The following is an 18,527-nucleotide window of genomic DNA, read 5'->3' as shown; positions in this document are numbered from 1 at the left end:
ACCCTTCTCATATGTTTAAAAAAAAAAAAAAAAAAGTATGACAAAAATTTGCCCAGTCAGCGAGCACCCTTAACAACACCTTGAATCTGTATGTGGTGAATTACTTTCTTTTGCACTGTTCACACCATTTTGGAACACTAGATTTGTAGAGACACCTCTACATGTTGTGGATCACACTTGGGGCTGAGGTACAGAGGACAAGCAGCTCCCCACCTGAGCAGCACTCACCTGGATGGCCCATGTACACCAGCCCTTCCCACGATGTAATTTGTGATGTCCCTATAGGCACTTGTTCCTCCTCTAGTGATGGAAGTCCAGGCAATCATGGGTTTCTCCTTTCCTCTCACTTCAGTATGGAGCTGCTGACCAAGCCAGAGGGCAGTATTCTTTTCAAGCCAGCACAAGAACTGTAGTTTTCCGACTCCTCCTAAGTTGGTTGTTCCCACATCCCAGTGCAGAATAGGGAGAATCACCAATGCTTTTCCTGGACTGGGGCCGGGATGAGTGACCTCGTTCCCCCAAGGAAGGTGTGTACCTGTCCACTGACCAATAACATTCTCCTCCCCTCTCCCTTGTCTTTACAGGACACAACGGACTGGTGGCTGTGAGTACTTCCCTTTCAGCCTCTTGTCTCTGGCCCTGGAGCCTGTGACTCTCGGAAGGCACTCTGAGGAAAAGCAGGAGGAAGGAGGCAGGGTTAAGGCCTAGGACAGCTGTCCATGTTCCCTGTGCCATCTACAACCAGTTAGGGAGGATGATACAGTCCCTCTCTTGGCCTGTCCTAAGGCATGTGGTCCCCCTCCCTGTGGGAGGTCAGGGAGCTTGGAGAAGTGTGCTGGTGAACAGTGGGAAGACACATACGCATAACTGGCCCAGAGGAAGGGGATTGGAGCCTGAGGATCAGGAACATGGCGCTAGGTGGACTCTGACTCCAGGTTAAGGACAGTCCTTGTGTAGAGGGACTGGCTGCCCAGCAAGATTTAAGTGATGTAGCACCCAGAGCCTATAGCTGCTGTGTGTTCAGAGTGTGCCCTGGCAAGGTTAGTCCACCTGACAGCGGGGCCAGGGACCCTGTGCCGGCACAGCTGACTTCTAGATCCCACATTAGCTGGGCCAGAGTCACCCCAAGCTGTGCTTCTCCCTGGGTCCACACACCTCTAAGAGGCCACAGAACAAATGGGCCATCATGTGGAAGCAGTGGCAGCTCTGGAATATCGAGGTAGGGAAACTTGCAGAGACTGTGAGATGCCAAGGGACATTTGCTAACCCTTCATCCTTTGCCTGATGCATCCGTTTTACTTGAACATTCTATGATAATTGTAACACTGGTTTCATTATTAATATAAACATGGGTTTGTGACCCAGCTCTACCTCTCCTGTAAGGATGAGTCACACAGCATTTCTGAGCCACGGTAAAATGGGGATCATGGCTCCCACCTCCAAAAGATGCCGTGTGCAGCCCAGACCTGGCATGTTAAGCTTGACACGATTGGTGGCTCTTACTGGACATGTTCAGCCCAGGGATGGCTGGTATCGATGCTGTTCCTGCAAGGGGCTCCAGGATCATGGCTGTGGTTATCCAAGTTGAGTTTCTTACTCTTTGCCGCAAGGGACGGACATGCTGGTGGATCATGGGTGTCTCAGCAAGAAGGTGCAAGAAAGAACCTAAGATAGGATTTGAGCTTTGGTTGGATAATTTGGGGAAAGGCTGAGAAGGTGAAGGTTTTCCCCAGATTAGACACTGTCAGAAAGTGACTTAGAGTCTCTGTTTCTCTGTAAATTTCGTCAAGGGAGCAGAGCTTAGATGAGGACATCAGTAATTGGTGAAGAAATAGCAGTTGTTCATTTTTGGCTAAGAGAGGGAATGTTTGATATTTTGTGGATAGCACAGAATTCTTCCTTTTGCTTGTGTTTAGACAAAACTGCAAAGGGCTTGTGTCTCATTTTGTCATGGCCTCAGAATAACTTTGTGTGAGGTTGTCACTCTGTGAAAACATTTTATATCTAATAGAATAGTGTGCTTGTGTCTGCATGCCAGGCCAGTTTCCAAATGTCAGAGACTGTCCTTGTTTGTTCTCAGTGGATCTGTTAAGGTTATAGATCCTGGGTTAGACTGTCTGGGCTCGCTTTCCGACACCTCCACTCATTAGCTGTGGGAGCCTTAGGCAAGTTGTTAGCCTCAGTGAGCCTCAGTTTTCCCATGTGTGAAATGAGGAGAACTACAGTGCTCATTTTACCTCTAGGATGGTAGAGTGGATTCAATGAGATGTATCCACAGTATCTGGCATATAGTGGTTGCAAAGAAAACTTTTGAAAAAGTCTGGCTTCTAAACTGCACTTTCCTTGTTGTCACACTGGTTTTAGTGGTGGTGGGAAGGCTAGTACTATATAGTACGACTGTATGTACAGGATTAACTCCATTTATTGATTTTCCATTAAGTGCTGGAGAAAATTGACAGAAGCTCCTGCATCACTTCCTCCCTCAGAATAAAGTTCTACTATAGCCGCAGCTTCATTTATTGTACATCTTATGCCAGGGACCATGTTAAGCCCCTGCTAGCTCAGGTAATCCTTACAGCATCCCAATAAAGTAAGTAACATTGGCACTACTTCCATTGGCCCCATTTTTCCACAAGGAAACTGAGGTCAGTCAGATCAGGTATTGGAGCTGCCTCAGCTAAATGAGTATGAGGAGTTGAACCTGGGGAGTCTGTCTGGCTCTCCATCCTGAAGTTCAGCCTCACCATGCTGCTTCTTGCTTTGCTTGCAGAAAGGAAAGCAGCTTGCTCCCACCTGGAGGAGAGGGACATCAGGTAGGGTGGACAGGATGCAATGTAAGTTCCCAAGACAGCCAGGCTTCTCAGGAGGCCTTCAGATGGGATACAGGGGAGCAGGAGCAGATGTGTCTGAAATTTGAAAACATCTTAACAGCACAAACCAAGGCAGGCAAGCTGGCTGGCCCTGCAGTGAGGACCCTGAGACCACTAACTAGTCAGCTCCTGGGTCCCTGTGTTACCAAGGGATAAGGAGGACCCTGTGTGCCCCCAGGCAGCATACCTGCAGAGACTTGGGGTGAACACAGTGGTCTTCGAGAGGCGTCATGTGATCGGGGGTGCCGCTGTCACTGAGGAAATCATCCCAGGTGAGCTCTGAGAGGTTGAGGGGGGGTGGGAGGAGGGTGACCACTAGTGATTGTTCTTCTGTTTGGTTCTAGGGTTTAAGTTCTCTCGAGCATCCTACCTCCTCAGCCTGCTGAGGCCACAGATTTACAATGAGCTGGAGCTAAAGGTAAAGCAGTCCTTATGTTGATGGTTGCCTGGAGGGCTGCAGTTCCGTCTTCTCCACCTCCACTGAGGGCTGCCTGTCCTGTACCTGAGGCGACTCACCACACCTGAGGTCTCTCTCTTCCACCCCAGATATCCCTGATACCAGAACTGAATACAAGTTAGCCAGGGCCTAGGGGTTGGTCTGGTGTCTTCAGCCCATACCACACTATAGCTAAGGGCAGTCTATAAAATGTACTGATTACTTGTGGTGTCAGATACTGGGGGCAGAGGCAGTCTCTGTTCCCTTCCTTCCCTTACTCATCATCCAGGTTTCAGCCATATTCCTTCTGTTCATGTTTTACTATAGGAGTTCTCTCTAAGATGAGGTTCTCAAACCTGCAGATACATAAGAATGAGCTGGGGACTGGTAGGGACTTGGACATTTCCAAATGTTCCTACTCAGAAGTCTGATTCTATAGACATATTGGGGTGCAGGAACTGGCATTTTATAACATCCTCAGATCATTCTAGAACAGAAGGCCCCAAGATACAACTGAGAACTCCACCCTTTAAATCACCATATCATTGGTCTCTCTGATCTACCTTTCCCAAGAATTTCCACTTGGCATGCCTGGACATGCTGAAAATTACATAGATAATCAGAGAATGGTTCTGTTTTTGTTTATTAAGAGAACATCACATTCCAAGCAAATCTCATGGAGGCCATTAATGGATATTTAAATGCCCCTTCTTCTTTTTCCAAATGATTAAAACAATAATGAAAAAGGCACCATTTACAGTGCTGGTTGAGTATTCATGAAGTTTCTCAAGTGTTCTTTGTCATGGAAGTATCTTATTTCCCCACCAATTTTGGAAGATAGTTTTGCAGGAAACATCATTCTAGGTTGGAGGTTGTTCTCTTTTAGGGCTTGAAATACCTTGCTCCAGGCTCTCCTTGATTTGAGGATTTGCCTGCTGTAATTCTGATGGGCTTTCTTTTGTATGATTTTTTTTTCCTCTAACTGCTTGTAGTATTTTGTTCTTCTATTGGGTTTCCGAGATCTTGATTATTATATGTCTAGATGTAGGCTTTTTTTTTTTTTGATCATGGCTATTTGGAGTCCTACATGCCTCACTTATCTGTACGTCAAATTCTTTCACTCTGAGAAGTTTTCTATCATTAATTCTGTGAACAGTTTTTTTAATGTCATTTGTACTTTCACCTGTGTTTTCGTGGATTCCTGTCAGTCTTATATTATTCTTTTTTGCATCATCTAGGAGCTGCTGGATTGATTTCTCATGTTCCCTTACTATTTTTAAGAGATTTCTCCTTTCATGGTCACTGACTGCAATCCTGTCTTCTATATCTGAAATTCTGTCTTCACATTGGCTCATTCTGCTGTGAATGCTTTCAATAGAGTTTTTAATCTCCTGGATATCTGTTTGAATCTATTTGATGACTTCCACTTCTTTCCTATGTTGGGTATTCATGACTTCCATTTCTTTCCTATACTGGACATTCATGGCTTCTGTTATGGTCCTGAAATCATCTACTTTTTAAAATCTGTTTCTGTTCTAGAATCTCTAATCATGTCTTCCATTCTGCTCACCATCTCTGTAGTTATCTGGAAAATTATCTCTGTTTTGAATTATTCTAGAGCCCAATTCATCTGTATTGTTACTTTCTGTGCTATCAGTTCAGGGTGTCCAGGTGGTTGATTATTAGACTTTCCCAGATCAATTTCTTCCCCAGAATTTGCCTGTGGTGAGCTGGAAGTCTGTGTTTGTGCCTTGCTTAGGTGTCTTCTCACTTCTGCTTTTGTTGTTGGTGCTGTTTTTGGTTTAATTCTTGGGTTGATACTTCAGTGTTACTTATTATAAATATCTTTGTTGCTTGCATGTAGCTAAACCCTTAAGGAATAATTGCTTCTCAGAGGTGTCTTCCTGATATAGCTGGTCTTTAGGTTTTGAATTTCTAATGACCTTTAGGCAATCTCATTTTCAGTATAACAGGAAGGACAACTGATTAGAACAATCACAACACCTTAGCTTAAGTCATACAGTAGCATCAAGCACAGCTTAGAAAATGACAATTTGTGATAGTTATTAATCTATCACCTTTAACCGTGTGAATTAAATAAAAATTGAGGACCAGCTAAAATATGTTAATAGTGAATAAACTCTTTACCCTTCAGGATGAGGGCTTAGAAAGAGTTGGTGAGGGAGGCATAGATAGGTACAAGGATTGGGAAAGGTTAGAAGTGAGACCAGAGGTCACAGGAAGATCACACAAACTCTAGGAAATTGTTGAAGACAAGAGGAAGAGACAGAACAAAAGAACAAAGACAAGAACAGAACAACCTAACAGCAATAGGGAAGCCAAAAACTGCATTCACTTTCCTTTAAAATTAATGACAGTCAAGAGAAGGAAAAGAGAGAAGAAAAAAAAAAAGAAAAAAGAAATCAACTATGATGGCCTGGTGTTCCTTTATTGCAGAGATTTTCTTCACTTTTCCATTGGGCTTCAATTTTCATCAAGGAGCCTCAGAGAGGCCTTCTTTCTGTTGTTACTTCTGCTCTATCTTCTGGAGCTCAGAACAGTGCTTTTCTGATCCACTGCCCCTCTGTGGTGTGGATCCAGGTACTGGCTCAGCCCAAGCAGTGGGAAGAGGGGAGCAGTCCTGCTGGTGCCCACCTGGCTCTCTTCCTCAGCACTCAGGAGCAGTGCTCCAAAGGCACCATTTATTTTATTTTATGTTTTTCCTCATTGAGTTTATTGGTACATTTTTGGTATACATTACAGTTGCATTCATTATTGGGATCTTGTAACTTTACATGACAGGTCTTGGTTCTCATTTTCTCCCCTTATCCCTGTAAAGGCACCATTTATAATAGAAAGTCCTAGAATCAGTCAAAAATGACTCATGTTCAATTAGTTATACTGGAAATAATTTCTGGGTCCCCTATAATGAAGGTTTACTGATTTATCTACTCAGTGTTTCTGAGCACCTGCTCTTTTAGGCACTGGGACACTTGGGATACAGTGGTGAACTTGGAGGTAGTAACAGAACTTCAGGTAGAGGTAAGTGGTAGAAAGAAAAGAAAGTGAGCAATATAATAGGGAAAGTCCGGAGGGCCCAGCCTACACTGGTGATCTAGAAATCTTTCTTGAGGGGGTGATATGTGAACCGAAGTCACTGGCCAGTGTGGTGCAGCGTCTGAGCAGAGTTTCAGCCAGAGGGAATGGAAGTTGACAGGCTGAGGCAGGCATGAGCAGAAGGCAGGTCAGTGTGGCCAAAGCAGACCACTGACAGGCAGAAGGGCAGCAGATGTAGGGAAAGGCAAGAGCCAGCTCAAATTGGACTTTGCAAGCTACATGAAGGGTCTGAATTTTATCCATGTGTAGTAGGAAGCCACCTGAGGTGTTTAATCAGGAAGTGGAATATGGGATTCATGACTTTATAAAAGATCAGTTGATCTGGATCATAGTGAAGACAAGAGGGGCTTGCAGATAGATCCATGAGACAGCTACCACAGTGCCCCATATGATGGCACTTGGCCCAAGGCAGAAGATGTGGAAAGATGTGGACAACTTGTGCAGTAGGGGCTGACAAGACTTAGCTCTGATTGGGATGCCGAAGAATGAGGGGGAGAGAGGAACTCAAGATGCTCCTGGGCTTCAACAGGTATACAATATTGGCTCCTCAAACTTGGAATCAGGTTTCTCAGTCTTGATGTTAGAAAGGACACAGAGTTCTCCCACCCAAGCCACACCTGCGTTCTGAATATCAACTACAAAATGCTGCATGCCTGGCTATCCTGCCCATCTGGAGCTTCTCAGAGTTTGATGGTTCCAGCTGTACTTGTTGAGAAGGGCTTATTGTGGTTTCTATGTGTCATTCTAACACTTCTACTCACAGGTCTCATTTATGTCCTTTGGGGCAACACCTGTCTGCAACATAGCCTTTGCCCCTCTAGTCATCAGAATGCTTGCTGGTACCCCAAATCTCCATGTGGGGATACAGTAGTAAGCAAAATAGACAGTGCCCTGACCTCATAGACCATCTCTTCTGCTTAGGAAGATGAAGAAGCATGATATATAATTGGCTATGTGATGACAAGGACTTAGGAAAATAATACAGAGTGAGGGGACAAGAAGAGCTGGTGTCATCAGGGGAGGCATTGCTGATAAAGGATAATTGAGCAGAGACCTTAAAGTAGTGAGGCCCCAGGTCATAGATACAGGGGAGGAAGTCTCCAGACATCAGCAGTAATAAGGTTCACTAAGGTTAGTAGCATGGGTCCCTTTTATTGTGTCTGTGTCTCCATAGATAAGTAAATGTGCTCAGAGAAAGTCCTGTGTGCAGGGCAAACATCTGTAAATCAAATTGTATTTTAAATACTTCAAGGGAACTTCTATTTAAAGTGACCCTGGAGGAAATGAGTCTTCAAAGTAAATAAAATTTTGATGTAAATAATACATCTAAGTTATATGTATGGATTTTCACATAACTGTTGCTTTATGTGTCTCTCTAAATTTTAATTATTTATCTCTGAAGTGGGGCAGTTATAGATTAGTTCTGAGAACCGGGGAATAGGAGTCACAGCGATATGGTCTTGAAACTTAGAACCACCTTCTAAAGTGATCTGGGACAAGTTACTTAACTTCTCTGAATTTCTGTTGCGGTATTTGCACAAAGAGGATAATAGTACTTACAGAGCTGTTGTGAGATAGTAATTGTAAGCCTTACTAATGTCCCTGGCACAAGAAAAGCATGGTATGGTATAGTGTGGTATGGTCTATCCTTTAGTGCTTTGGCAAGAGGACATTTTGTAAACTTATATTTAAAAAAGGAAAACTGGGACCCATACCTTCAGAACCTGCACACAGCCACCCAGGTGGTCACACAAACACAATTGGAGAAAGGTAAATAGCAGACACTATAAACCCCAAAATGTTTCCTGTACTCTTTGTGTCCTGCAGAAACATGGGCTGAGGCTTCATCTTCGAAATCCCCACTCCTTCACCCCCATTCTGGAAGAGGGCACAGGGAGCATGGTGCCTAGGTCCCTGCTGCTGGGCACAGAAATGGCAGAAAACCAGAAGCAGATTGCCCAGTTCTCACAGAAGGATGCCCAGGTAGGAAAAGTGACAAGAGACTGAGCTCCTCCTCCCTCATCAGCCTGGATGAGGTTCTTGAAAGGAAAGGACTGATTGGATCCATTCTAGAACACAGTATCCAAAGCCCATGGGAGCTTGGACAGGCCATCCTTTCTTCCCTGGACAAAAGCTTTTGATCTCAGCACTGTGAAGGGAAGGGATAGAGAGCAGTGATTAAAGCCCTCAAACCTGTGTATGGTCAGTATGAGGCCACTGTCAGATGTCCTCCTCATGCTGAATTTCAAAAGGGAATCCACTGGTATGTACGTTTACTATGTGTGCCTCAGATTCCCACCTGCTTTCAGACAGAACCCCACATGATTATCTACATGAAATCCATGAAAGAAGAGGAAGGGCAGATCAGAGACAATTAAGGATAAAGTGAACTGAATCAGGAACTTAAGATAATATTCATTCAATTTGGCATTAATCCCCTGACACCCAAGACAATAAAGTGTATATGATGGTGTGTGGATCTGTGAAAGAAAGAACACACACTGGATAGTGTGTGGTGATCTAGAAACTGGCTGGGTAACTGTCCAGATGAGTCCCTGAATAATATAATAGGCCTGGTATGATGGGTTCTGAGGGTAGGGAAAGATTCTTTGAAAGGCCATTTGTATACCACACCTAATACAAATTACATGAAATCAGATCTCAGTGGAGACATTTTTATAAGAACCTAGGTTAGTATAATCCATGCACATTGCTTTTTGTTGTTTTAACTGAACATTTGATAAAACCTAGAGAGCCACAGACATATGGTACATATCTCTTCAACCAGAAATTTCTAAACCAGTCTGAAATTTCTGAAATTGCTTTTTCCAAGTGCACCTCATGTGACTGTTTTGTGCACTGGCCTGGGGACCAGGGCCTCTGCTCTCCTAAACCCTGCCTATCTCAAATGCCTTAGGCAGGAGTCAGCACAGCAAAGCCTGTAGCCTATTAGTAACCAAAGAAGCAGGAGGTCAGGGCTCATCCCATCATGGAATACAAGGAGCTTCAGTTCTGGTTTTATCTTTGCAAGTTGTTATTCTTTCTACCTATCCTATCCTATCCTATCTATCTATCATCTATCTATCTATCTATCTATCTCCTTTGCAAGTTGTTATTCTTTCTGCCTATCCTATCTATCTATCTATCTATCTATCTATCTATCTATCTATCTATCTATCTATCTATTTTCCTTGTACCAGGAACTGAACTCAGGACCTTGGGCTTGCCAGGCAAGTGCGGTGCCACTGAGCTACATCCCTGGCCCTGTTGTTATTTTAAAGACTCACTCTAGAAAAAACTATTTAACTTCATTCTTACCAAGACTTCTTAAATGTTCTTCAACATAGAGATTTTTTTAATGTAACTTACTATAATTCCGTGTGTGCATTCATGGGTATAACTGAGCCCAAATTAAAGGTCTGGGGTGAGCATCAGGAGGGCCTTCAATGGCATGGGCAACCATTTCTACCCCTATCACTGGTCTAGTAGAGGGTGGTGGGCATAGGGAACCAATTAAAGAAAATGGACTCTCTTGTGGGAGCTCATGGGGTGAGGGGTTACGACTTCTGTTGCTGGGTGTGAGGAGGTAATACATCAGACAGATAGATGAGTAAAGAACATCAGCACCCTGGAGATTGAGGGAGAGATCTAACTTTTACCAGTCACATATGAAAAGACAGAAGGACAGAGAGGAAAACTTCTAATGTCCTTATCACAGATACCTCAGATACTTGCCAATTGTCTGTTGCTGCTTTGGCCTACACGAACCCTTTTCCCTGGTAGCTGTCATATTACTGAGGTCTCTGTGGCCTCTCCCATTCCCTCTTCCTGGTGCTGATGTCAACACAGATTTGGAGGTAGGAGGACTCAGCGGGACCACCCCAAGCTACACAGAAAATGAAGCTCAAGGAACCATCAGGGCTCCACTGTAGAGTGGTGGCCGTGTGGGAGTGGCATGGAGAGCGGGACATGGAGATACTGTCCTTGTGGGAGTTTGGACTGTGAAGTCTTGATCTAGAGCTCTGTTCCAGGCCTTTCCCAAATATGAGGAATACATGAGCCGCTTGGTACTGGCCATTGACCCTCTGCTGGATGCAGCCCCAGTGGACATGGCGGCCTTCCAGCACAACTCTCTGTTGCAAAGGCTGAAGGCACTATCCACCCTCAAGCCCCTGCTGAAGGCAGGTGAGTCCATCAGGGTGTGAGGAGTGGCTTTCATGGGTGAGGTAGAAGAGCCTGTTTTGTTGATGCCTGAACCTCCAAGGCAGCTGCCACTCAGGGCCAGTTGGTTGACTACGTGTGCTGAGTCCACCTGGAATCTTCACTGAGGCCTCCGGCTGGTGTGGCTGAAACCAAGCCTGGACAAAGGCTGCATCAGTATCAGAGAAATGGACTCCTCCCAGGGAGTGTACCTTACAGAGTTCAAAGTAGGGGAATAAGATATAAGTTAAAAATTTTCCAAAAAGAATAGTAACGGCTAAATGCAACCGATACCTATGAATTTGCAAATGCTTTACATATGTCATTTAATCCTCACAATAGCCCTTATGAAATATGATTCCAATTTTACAGATAAAGAGACAAGTTCAAAGACATTAAAAGGAGACCCTAGGCCATGTTTCTGGAAAGATGGGGGTTGTGGCTTGCCTCCACCATGCTACCTTGCCTCCTATAACCCAGTTCTCTTGTCCACTAGGTCCAGAGCAAAGTGTTTCTCACAGCGTGTCTACATTGCTGTTTTGTGGGTTTTGTCTTCTAGGCCGCATCCTGGGGGCCCACCTTCCCCAGTACTACCAGGTCCTCACAGCTCCCATTGCCAAGGTAGTGCTTCCCACCCTTAGGCCCGACCTGTAGTTGGGTGCCTGTCCTACTAGCCAGGTCCCTGAGCTCTTCTCCTATGACTTTGCTGTCAAGGTGCTGGATCAGTGGTTCGAGTCTGAGCCTCTAAAAGCCACTCTAGCAACGGATGCTGTGATTGGAGCCATGACAAGCCCTCACACTCCAGGGAGTGGGTGAGTGAGGGCACTTAGGGCCAGCAGGAGTGGAGAACATTACCCAGAGAGAACCAGGGCAGGAGCAGCGGCGACTGTCATTCACTGAGCTCACTTAGCTAGGCACTGCACTTGAACACATTTGCAGAGAGAATGAGAAGAAAAAGGGCTTGAACTCATTTAAAGACTTACGAAAAAGGCTGAGTGGGGGCAGGAGGAGGCTGCAGGTACTAGAAAGAAAGCAACACTTGGACCTAAAACATGGGAGGTGGAGTCCTATTTCCAGCACCTAGTGTTATGCTCTATGCTTAGGTATGTGCTGCTGCATCATGTGATGGGGGGCCTGGAGGGAGTACAGGGTACCTGGGGCTATGTCCAGGGTGGCATGGGTGCTCTCTCTGATGCCATTGCAAGCTCAGCCACTGTACACGGAGCAAGTATTTTCACTGACAAGGTAAGCGCTTCCCCTCCCCTGATTATAGGCAAGGCTACATAACAGTCTGGAGTTTGGAAGGTCCCTTGTTTTCCTGACGTAAATGGTTGGGCTTAAAATCCAGGCACTAGTCGGGTCATCCACCGTGTGGTGGCTGAGCAATTGTCAGAGATCCCAGTTTTTCTCACCGGCTCCTCTGAAGTCACCAGTCACTAAGCCACCTTTGGGCTAAGGCTTCCCCCAGAAGCTACCAAGCTTGGAGGACTGGGTTGGGAGGAGAAAGTGTGGGTGCCCAAGTGCAACACAAACTGGAAATCAACCAGATTTCATCTGAGTTTCCTTCCTGGGGCTTCTGGGGCCTCTTGCTGGTGGGCTCCAGACGGTCGCCAAGGTACAAGTGAGCAGTGAAGGCTGCGTTCAAGGAGTTGTACTGCAGGATGGCCTGGAGGTCAGGAGCAAAGTAGTGCTGTCCAGCGCATCGCCTCAGGTCACCTTCCTGAAGTTGACACCACAGGTGAGGCGAGAGTGGAGGTGAGATGTCTGCCAGAAGGGGCTGAAATACAGGGCCACCAGCGGGATCAGAACTACCTAAGTGTGGGAGATAAGAGCGCTAAGTCTCCTTTGGGAAAGCGGGCAGGTAATGGGCAGCTACCAGGAAAAGCCGCATAGATAAGGAAGAAAAGGTCAGGAGAGATGAGGTGACCCATCCACGCAGCTGGCAATTACTTGCTGAGCCAGCCCTAGAATCCATGTCTGACCTTTGGCCTACAGTTATTTCTATAACTTTCCTACAGTTCTCTCATCAACTTTAATTCCACTGTCTGTGTCAAAGAGCTGTTGCCCTATTGATGTCACAAAACAACCAAACACAAAGCTTCTGGGCAGATAGTAGAAAGCAATAGTAGCTTGCAGACACGGAGAATGCACTGGATCTTGGCTGATTTGCAGTGACCAGGTCTATCTGTGCTTAGCCACCCAACTCTGCTATACTTATTCCTGTGCCTGGGAATCAGCTGGCTGTGGCTAGTTCAGGACAGTTTCTGGTAGAATGACCAAGGTTATCTGACTCATCTCCATGTATCTCTCAGCCTTCTAGTACAGTAGTCCGGGCATGTTCTCAGGACCTGGCAGAGGGCAAAAGCTAGCAAGTTCCATCATGAAATTGTCATATTGTTTGATCTATTTGCATCTTACTTTCTAACATTGGCCAGAGCAAGTTTCACAGCTAAGCCCATAGACACTACAAAGTTATAAGGAGAGGGCTGAGAATGTGGGGCAGTTATTGCAATTGCCCACACTTTCTCTGTCCTTAGAAGATCAGATAATGTGAATGTGAGCACAGAATCACCAGTCGTTCTGGGGACTAGTGCACGCAACACCACTTTCACCACTAACACAATTTAACAAACATCAGTGCAGTGAGACTTGTGAAGTTAAAGCAGCTCTGAGATATCAAGACCTCCAGAGCTTGTAGACTAGAAGAGAAAAGCTGCAGGGTGGGAGCTGGCAGAACTCAGAGGATGAAGTGGTCAGGCTGAGTAGGAGGGCCTGGGAGGTCTTCAGGAAGGAGGTGGCTTGGCTAAGCTCTGGTAGATGAAGAGGATTTCCTGAGACAGAGTTTGAGGGACTGGCCTGGGCAAAGAAAGAAGGTAGCTTCCCTTGGGGCCTTGGCCATACTTAGCCTTTCACAGGGACTTCTCCCTACAGGAGTGGCTTCCAGAGTCATTCGTAGAGAGGATCTCCCAGCTGGACACCCAGTCTCCTGTTACTAAGATCAATGGTAAGAACACCTAATTGCAGAGCTGAGTCTTCTGGCACTCTCTGAGTGGAAAATCCTCATGTCTGAGAAAACTTCCCATACCATCTCCCTCCCCTGACCACCAGCCTCCCCCTAGTTGGAAGGTAAGACACTTCACACTCTCCAGCTTCCAGTCCACCTGTGGGTGAACAGGTTGCTGACTGCAGATAAGGGCCCTGCACAGCCAGGGACCTGACCCCCGTCTTTGGTTCTTCAGTGGCTGTGGATAGGCTGCCCAACTTTCTGGCAGCTCCCAATGCTCCCAGAGGCCAGCCACTTCCCCATCACCAGTGCTCCATCCACTTGAACTGTGAAAACACCCTCCTCCTTCATCAGGCCTTTGAAGATGCCCAAAGTGGCATGCCTTCCCACAGGTGGGTGAGCTCAAGTTTGGCCTCCCCTGCATGTTCCGCTGCAGGGGCTGGGGTGGTGAGTGGCTGTCTAGACACAGCAGAAACTGGTCTTTTCAGCCTGACATTGAAACTTTGTGGTGACCTAGGACCTGCCTCATTCCATACCTAAATTCCAAAAACAGGAAGTGCATGCCAGGTGAGAAATCTGTGGACCAGGCAGGTGGGTGTGAAGAGCAGGACATATCAGAGATCATTACAGGTTAAAATAACCCCTGCAGAGGACAGTGCTGGTGTTGGGAAGAAGAGAAGATGCTTTCTGGGAGAGAAAATGAGGTTATCTGATTCAGAGGCCTGATGGGGCACACACTGAGCCCCTACTGGGCACCCTCCTTTATGCCACATAAGCTGTCTTCATGCAAAGCTTCCAAAAGCATTCCTACATCTTGCTGCAGCTGTATCTCTGTCCTTGTAGGCAGACGGGGACACTGTGAGCCCCACACCTTTTCATCCTGTCCATCAGCTGACAGATAGAAAGCCTCCCTACACACAGCTCTCTACTGGGTGTCAGTTAGAGGCCCTGGGGGCCAGGTGGAGGCACAAAAGAGAAAAAAAAAGGTTATGATCTGTCAGGCACAAACATTTGTATCTTGTGGTAAAGAGGATGTGGGTCTAAAGAGAAGGTTGCAGGGCAAAGTGTTTTATCCATTTGTAAATGTTTGGGGGCCCTTGCTTTGTGCCAAGCAAAGACAGCAGGCCTATACCTCAGTTGCTGACCTTCCATTGAGAGAAGATAAGATGATCCACAGAATGTATCAGTGATAAGCACCATGGAGACAATCAGGCAAGAAGGAGAGGGTTTGCTGGTTAGGAGGCCAGGAGAGGCCTCTCTGGTAATATGACATTTGAGCAGAGAACTCACAGAAGGGAGAATACAGGTCTTGATGTTGTTGGGGGAAGACCATCCAGATGGAAGGCCAGGTGCAGAAGCCCTGGGGTGGGATTGTATGACTGTGGTGAAGGCAGAGTGATGAGGACGGAGCAGTTGGAGAGAAAGAACCTGGGCACGGAGGACCTGTGAACCAGAGCAGCCAGATCCTGTCAGGTCTGGTTGGCTCTTGCTAATTTCTACTCCAGGAAAGTTTCTGCAGAGCTTGACTTAATCCTTTAGAAAGATTAACCTGGCTACTGTTACAGTTGGTTACTGCTGCAAAATCCAAGGGAGACAGAGGGCAGTGGCTTGGACCAGAGGGTGGGTGGGCAGCAGAAACAATGAGAAGTAGCAAGGTCTGGGTGTAGTTTGAAGGTAAAGTAGATGAGATCTGCTGTTGGACAGGAACTAGGGGGTGAATGGAAAATAACCACTGTGGCCTTACAGTGACAAGTGACCCAGCACCGGTGTTGCCCCGGGGATGTTACTGTGACTCAAGTCCCTGCCCAGTGGCTCCCTAGCCCTCTCCTCGGGCCAGCCCTTCTCCCTCCCCCAACCTTGCAGGCCCATGATTGAGCTCTGCATCCCTTCCTCGCTGGACCCCACACTGGCTCCTCCCGGCTGCCACGTCATCTCCCTCTTCACCCAGTACACACCTTACACTCTGGCGGGAGGCAGGACCTGGGATGAGCAGGAGAGAAATGCTTACGCTGAAAAAGGTAAAGGGGGCCAAACCGCCGCCACGTGACTGCCTCACTCAGTCATACCCACATGTGGTGTCCGGAGGGGAGAGGAGTGCTGAAGATAACCTCCTATCCCGGGATGAACTTCTCCTGGGTCAGGTGCTGGGCTAAGAAAGCCAAAAGAACAAGGCTCTTAAGTTGTTCACAGCCTGGTCAGGGAGACCAACCAACTCATCATTGCAAGACTTTGTATTTTACTCAACCAGACAGAGCCAATGAGCCAGAGAGAGAAAGAAGGCTTTCAAAGGAAGGGACATTTGATCTGGGTTTCAAAGAATGAATAGGAGTTGGCCAGAGAGTGAAGGGCATTCCAAGCAAAAGGAAGCAGATTAAGTAAAGCAATGGGGTGAAAGAGAAATACAGGGAAAGGGTAAGGGGACATTACCAGAGACCCCTGCAGTGGTCCTGGTCTCCTATGAGCCAGTACAACATCCTCAAGATAGGAAAGTAGAATTAAAAGAAGCGCACAGAGACCTGAGAGAAGCTGAGTCTGGGGATGATCTAAGCTGCTGTGGGAAGCAAAGACAAAGGACTCCTAGGACCTCCGGTGTTTACTCATTACAAGTGTGGGAAGGGGGAAACTGGGCAGGCCTCGGGGCACCAGCTGATCACAGGTGCACAGCAGGCAGGACTGTAGAAGGAGGCACAAGCGTATCTTTGCTCTTCGAAGAGAACAAATGGTTAATTCAGAAGGGGAGAATTTAGCTGGAGTCAGTTGACCTTGGCTGGGAGTGTCTCAGCCAAGCTGTGCTACTTCCGGTGTAACACAGCCGAATTCTGAAGAGGGAAGAAGCCTGTGCCACTACAGCCCGCTAATATGCAGCAGAGGTGTCTGCTATAGACAAACAGCTTCATGTTTAGGCTCGTGGTGAGGAGATGGGGAAAGACGGGGCCTGGACTAGCCTAAGACCCTTTGTCGGTGTGGACTGTTTTTGTTTGTTTTTTACTTATTGAGCTATAATGTACCTTTAAAAAATTCTTTCAAGCATGTAGTTTTAATGAATTTCAGTACTTACCTAGTTGTACAAGCATAACACCTGCTCCTCTTTTTCCCAATATCATCTGGTCCTCTGCTGTTGGACACACAGTATTCGACTGCGTTGAGGCCTACGCCCCTGGCTTCAAGGGCTCTGTGGTGGGCAGGGACATCCTCACCCCACCAGATTTGGAGAGAGTCTTTGGGCTTCCTGGAGGGGTGAGTATGAGCCTGTACTCTCACATCGCTCTTCCCTGCACCCCACTTGCTGGCTCTGCCCTCTCTGCTCTGCCTGGCCCTCCTTGGGAAGTGACGATGATGGCAGGGACCATGGTGGAGAAGGGACAGAGTGCAGATCAGAGATGACGAGCAGGGGGAATGGGGACACAGAGACACAGGCACCCCAGGAGATGATCCCCAGGGCTGAGGCCCCCTCTGCCCCAGCACCCGTGGCAGCCTCTTCCTCGTGACGTTCATCGCAAGGTGCCCTTCCTGAGAAGGTCCTGCACTGCTCTTCAGTTATAAGATTGAATCTGTGGATACTGTTATAACTAGAAGTAACTCATACGGAGCCAAAAGAGACCCAGAATAGCAAAAGCAACTTTGGTTTTTCAAAGCAAATTCAGGATACAGAAACTTCCCCAGACACATTCAGATATTTGGTCTTTGACAGTGGGACCAAAAGCATATGTTGGAGGAAAGATACCCTATTCAACAAGTGGGGCTGGAAAAACCGGTTATCTGTGCAGATAATTGAAACTGGACCCTTATCTCTCACCATATACTAAATTAATATCAAAATGGATCAAATATCTAGCCATTAAAAAAAAACTTAAACCTACTAGAAGATAAAATAGGTAAAACACTTAAAGACATATTTGTAGGAAAGGATTTTCTAAACAGAACCTCAATTGCACAAGAAATAACAGCAAGAATCAGTAAATGGGATTATAGGAGAGTAAAAAGCTTCTGTACAGAAAGAGAATCTGTAGAGGGAAGGGACAACCTATACAATATGAAAAAAAATGTGCCAGCTGCTGCTCAGACAGATAACTAATATCTAGAATACACAAAGAACACAAAAAATTAAACCACTTAAAGATCCAACCAGAAAAGGGGCAAGAGAAGTGAACAGACATTTCACACAGCAGAAGAAATACAAATGGTCAACAAATGAATGAAAAAACGCTCCACATCTCTGGCTGTTAGAGGAAATGCAAATTAAAACAATGCTAAGATTTCATCTTACTCCAGAAAAAACAGTAATCATTAAGAAATCAAACAATAGCAAATGTTGCTGAGATTTTTAAAAAGGAACCCTCTTTCATTGTTGGTATGAATGTAAAATACTACAACCATTATGGGAATTCGTAGGGAGATTTCTCAAAGAACAGGAATTAGAAATTCTGTGTGACCCAGTGACCCCCATGTTAGGTGTCTCCCAGAAGAGTTTAAGACATCATACTACAGCAGTAGATGCTTACCATTGTTTATAGCAACATAATTTGTAAGCGCTAAGTCCTGGAAACAGCCTGTATACTTATCAATAGATGATTGGATAAAGAAGATGTGGTATCTCTATATGATGGAATACTACTTTACTATAAAGCATGACATATTTCAGACGTTTGTAGGAAAGTGGATGCATCTGGAAAATACAATGTTGAGTGGAATGAACCAGACACCCAAACTTAAATACCATATGGTATCTCTCATTTGAGTGAGGCAAAGTACAAACAAAGTGAAGAATAAAGAATGAATAGAAGAGGAAAAGGAGATGGATTTCTTGCAATAGAGAAATGGTTGCCAGGCATGGTGGCACGCACCTGTAATCCCAGCACTTGGGAGGCTGAGGCAGGAGGATCACTGTGAGTTCGAGACC

At 46.1% G+C, this 18,527-nt stretch overlaps 1 protein-coding gene across 3 annotated transcripts in view; it reads left to right on the top strand.

The window, feature by feature from the left end:
- The window catches only part of Pyroxd2 (pyridine nucleotide-disulphide oxidoreductase domain 2), a 23,946-nt gene that overhangs the window by 3,773 nt on the left and 1,646 nt on the right, over window positions 1–18,527 (top strand). For 2 of the 3 annotated variants that reach the window (XM_010638515.2, XM_010638514.2), the window contains 13 exons: window positions 585–604; window positions 3,049–3,142; window positions 3,215–3,288; window positions 8,251–8,406; window positions 10,455–10,608; window positions 11,183–11,244; window positions 11,338–11,435; window positions 11,727–11,868; window positions 12,227–12,361; window positions 13,555–13,627; window positions 13,863–14,019; window positions 15,491–15,645; window positions 16,758–16,864. In XM_010638515.2, coding sequence (XP_010636817.1) covers window positions 585–604; window positions 3,049–3,142; window positions 3,215–3,288; window positions 8,251–8,406; window positions 10,455–10,608; window positions 11,183–11,244; window positions 11,338–11,435; window positions 11,727–11,868; window positions 12,227–12,361; window positions 13,555–13,627; window positions 13,863–14,019; window positions 15,491–15,645; window positions 16,758–16,864 — 1,427 coding nt within the window. Of the gene's footprint in view, window positions 1–584; window positions 605–3,048; window positions 3,143–3,214; window positions 3,289–8,250; window positions 8,407–10,454; window positions 10,609–11,182; window positions 11,245–11,337; window positions 11,436–11,726; window positions 11,869–12,226; window positions 12,362–13,554; window positions 13,628–13,862; window positions 14,020–14,115; window positions 14,195–15,490; window positions 15,646–16,757; window positions 16,865–18,527 lie in introns of those variants that run through there. The other variant, XM_010638516.1, reaches the window with a different exon arrangement.

The sequence above is a fragment of the Fukomys damarensis genome, unplaced genomic scaffold (genome assembly GCF_012274545.1).
Source record: "Fukomys damarensis isolate Sample0158 unplaced genomic scaffold, DMR_v1.0_HiC HiC_scaffold_8, whole genome shotgun sequence".
Taxonomy (NCBI): Eukaryota; Metazoa; Chordata; class Mammalia; order Rodentia; family Bathyergidae; genus Fukomys; species Fukomys damarensis.
Note: the sequence above shows the minus strand (reverse complement) of the source record. Positions and strands in the feature narration are given on the sequence as shown.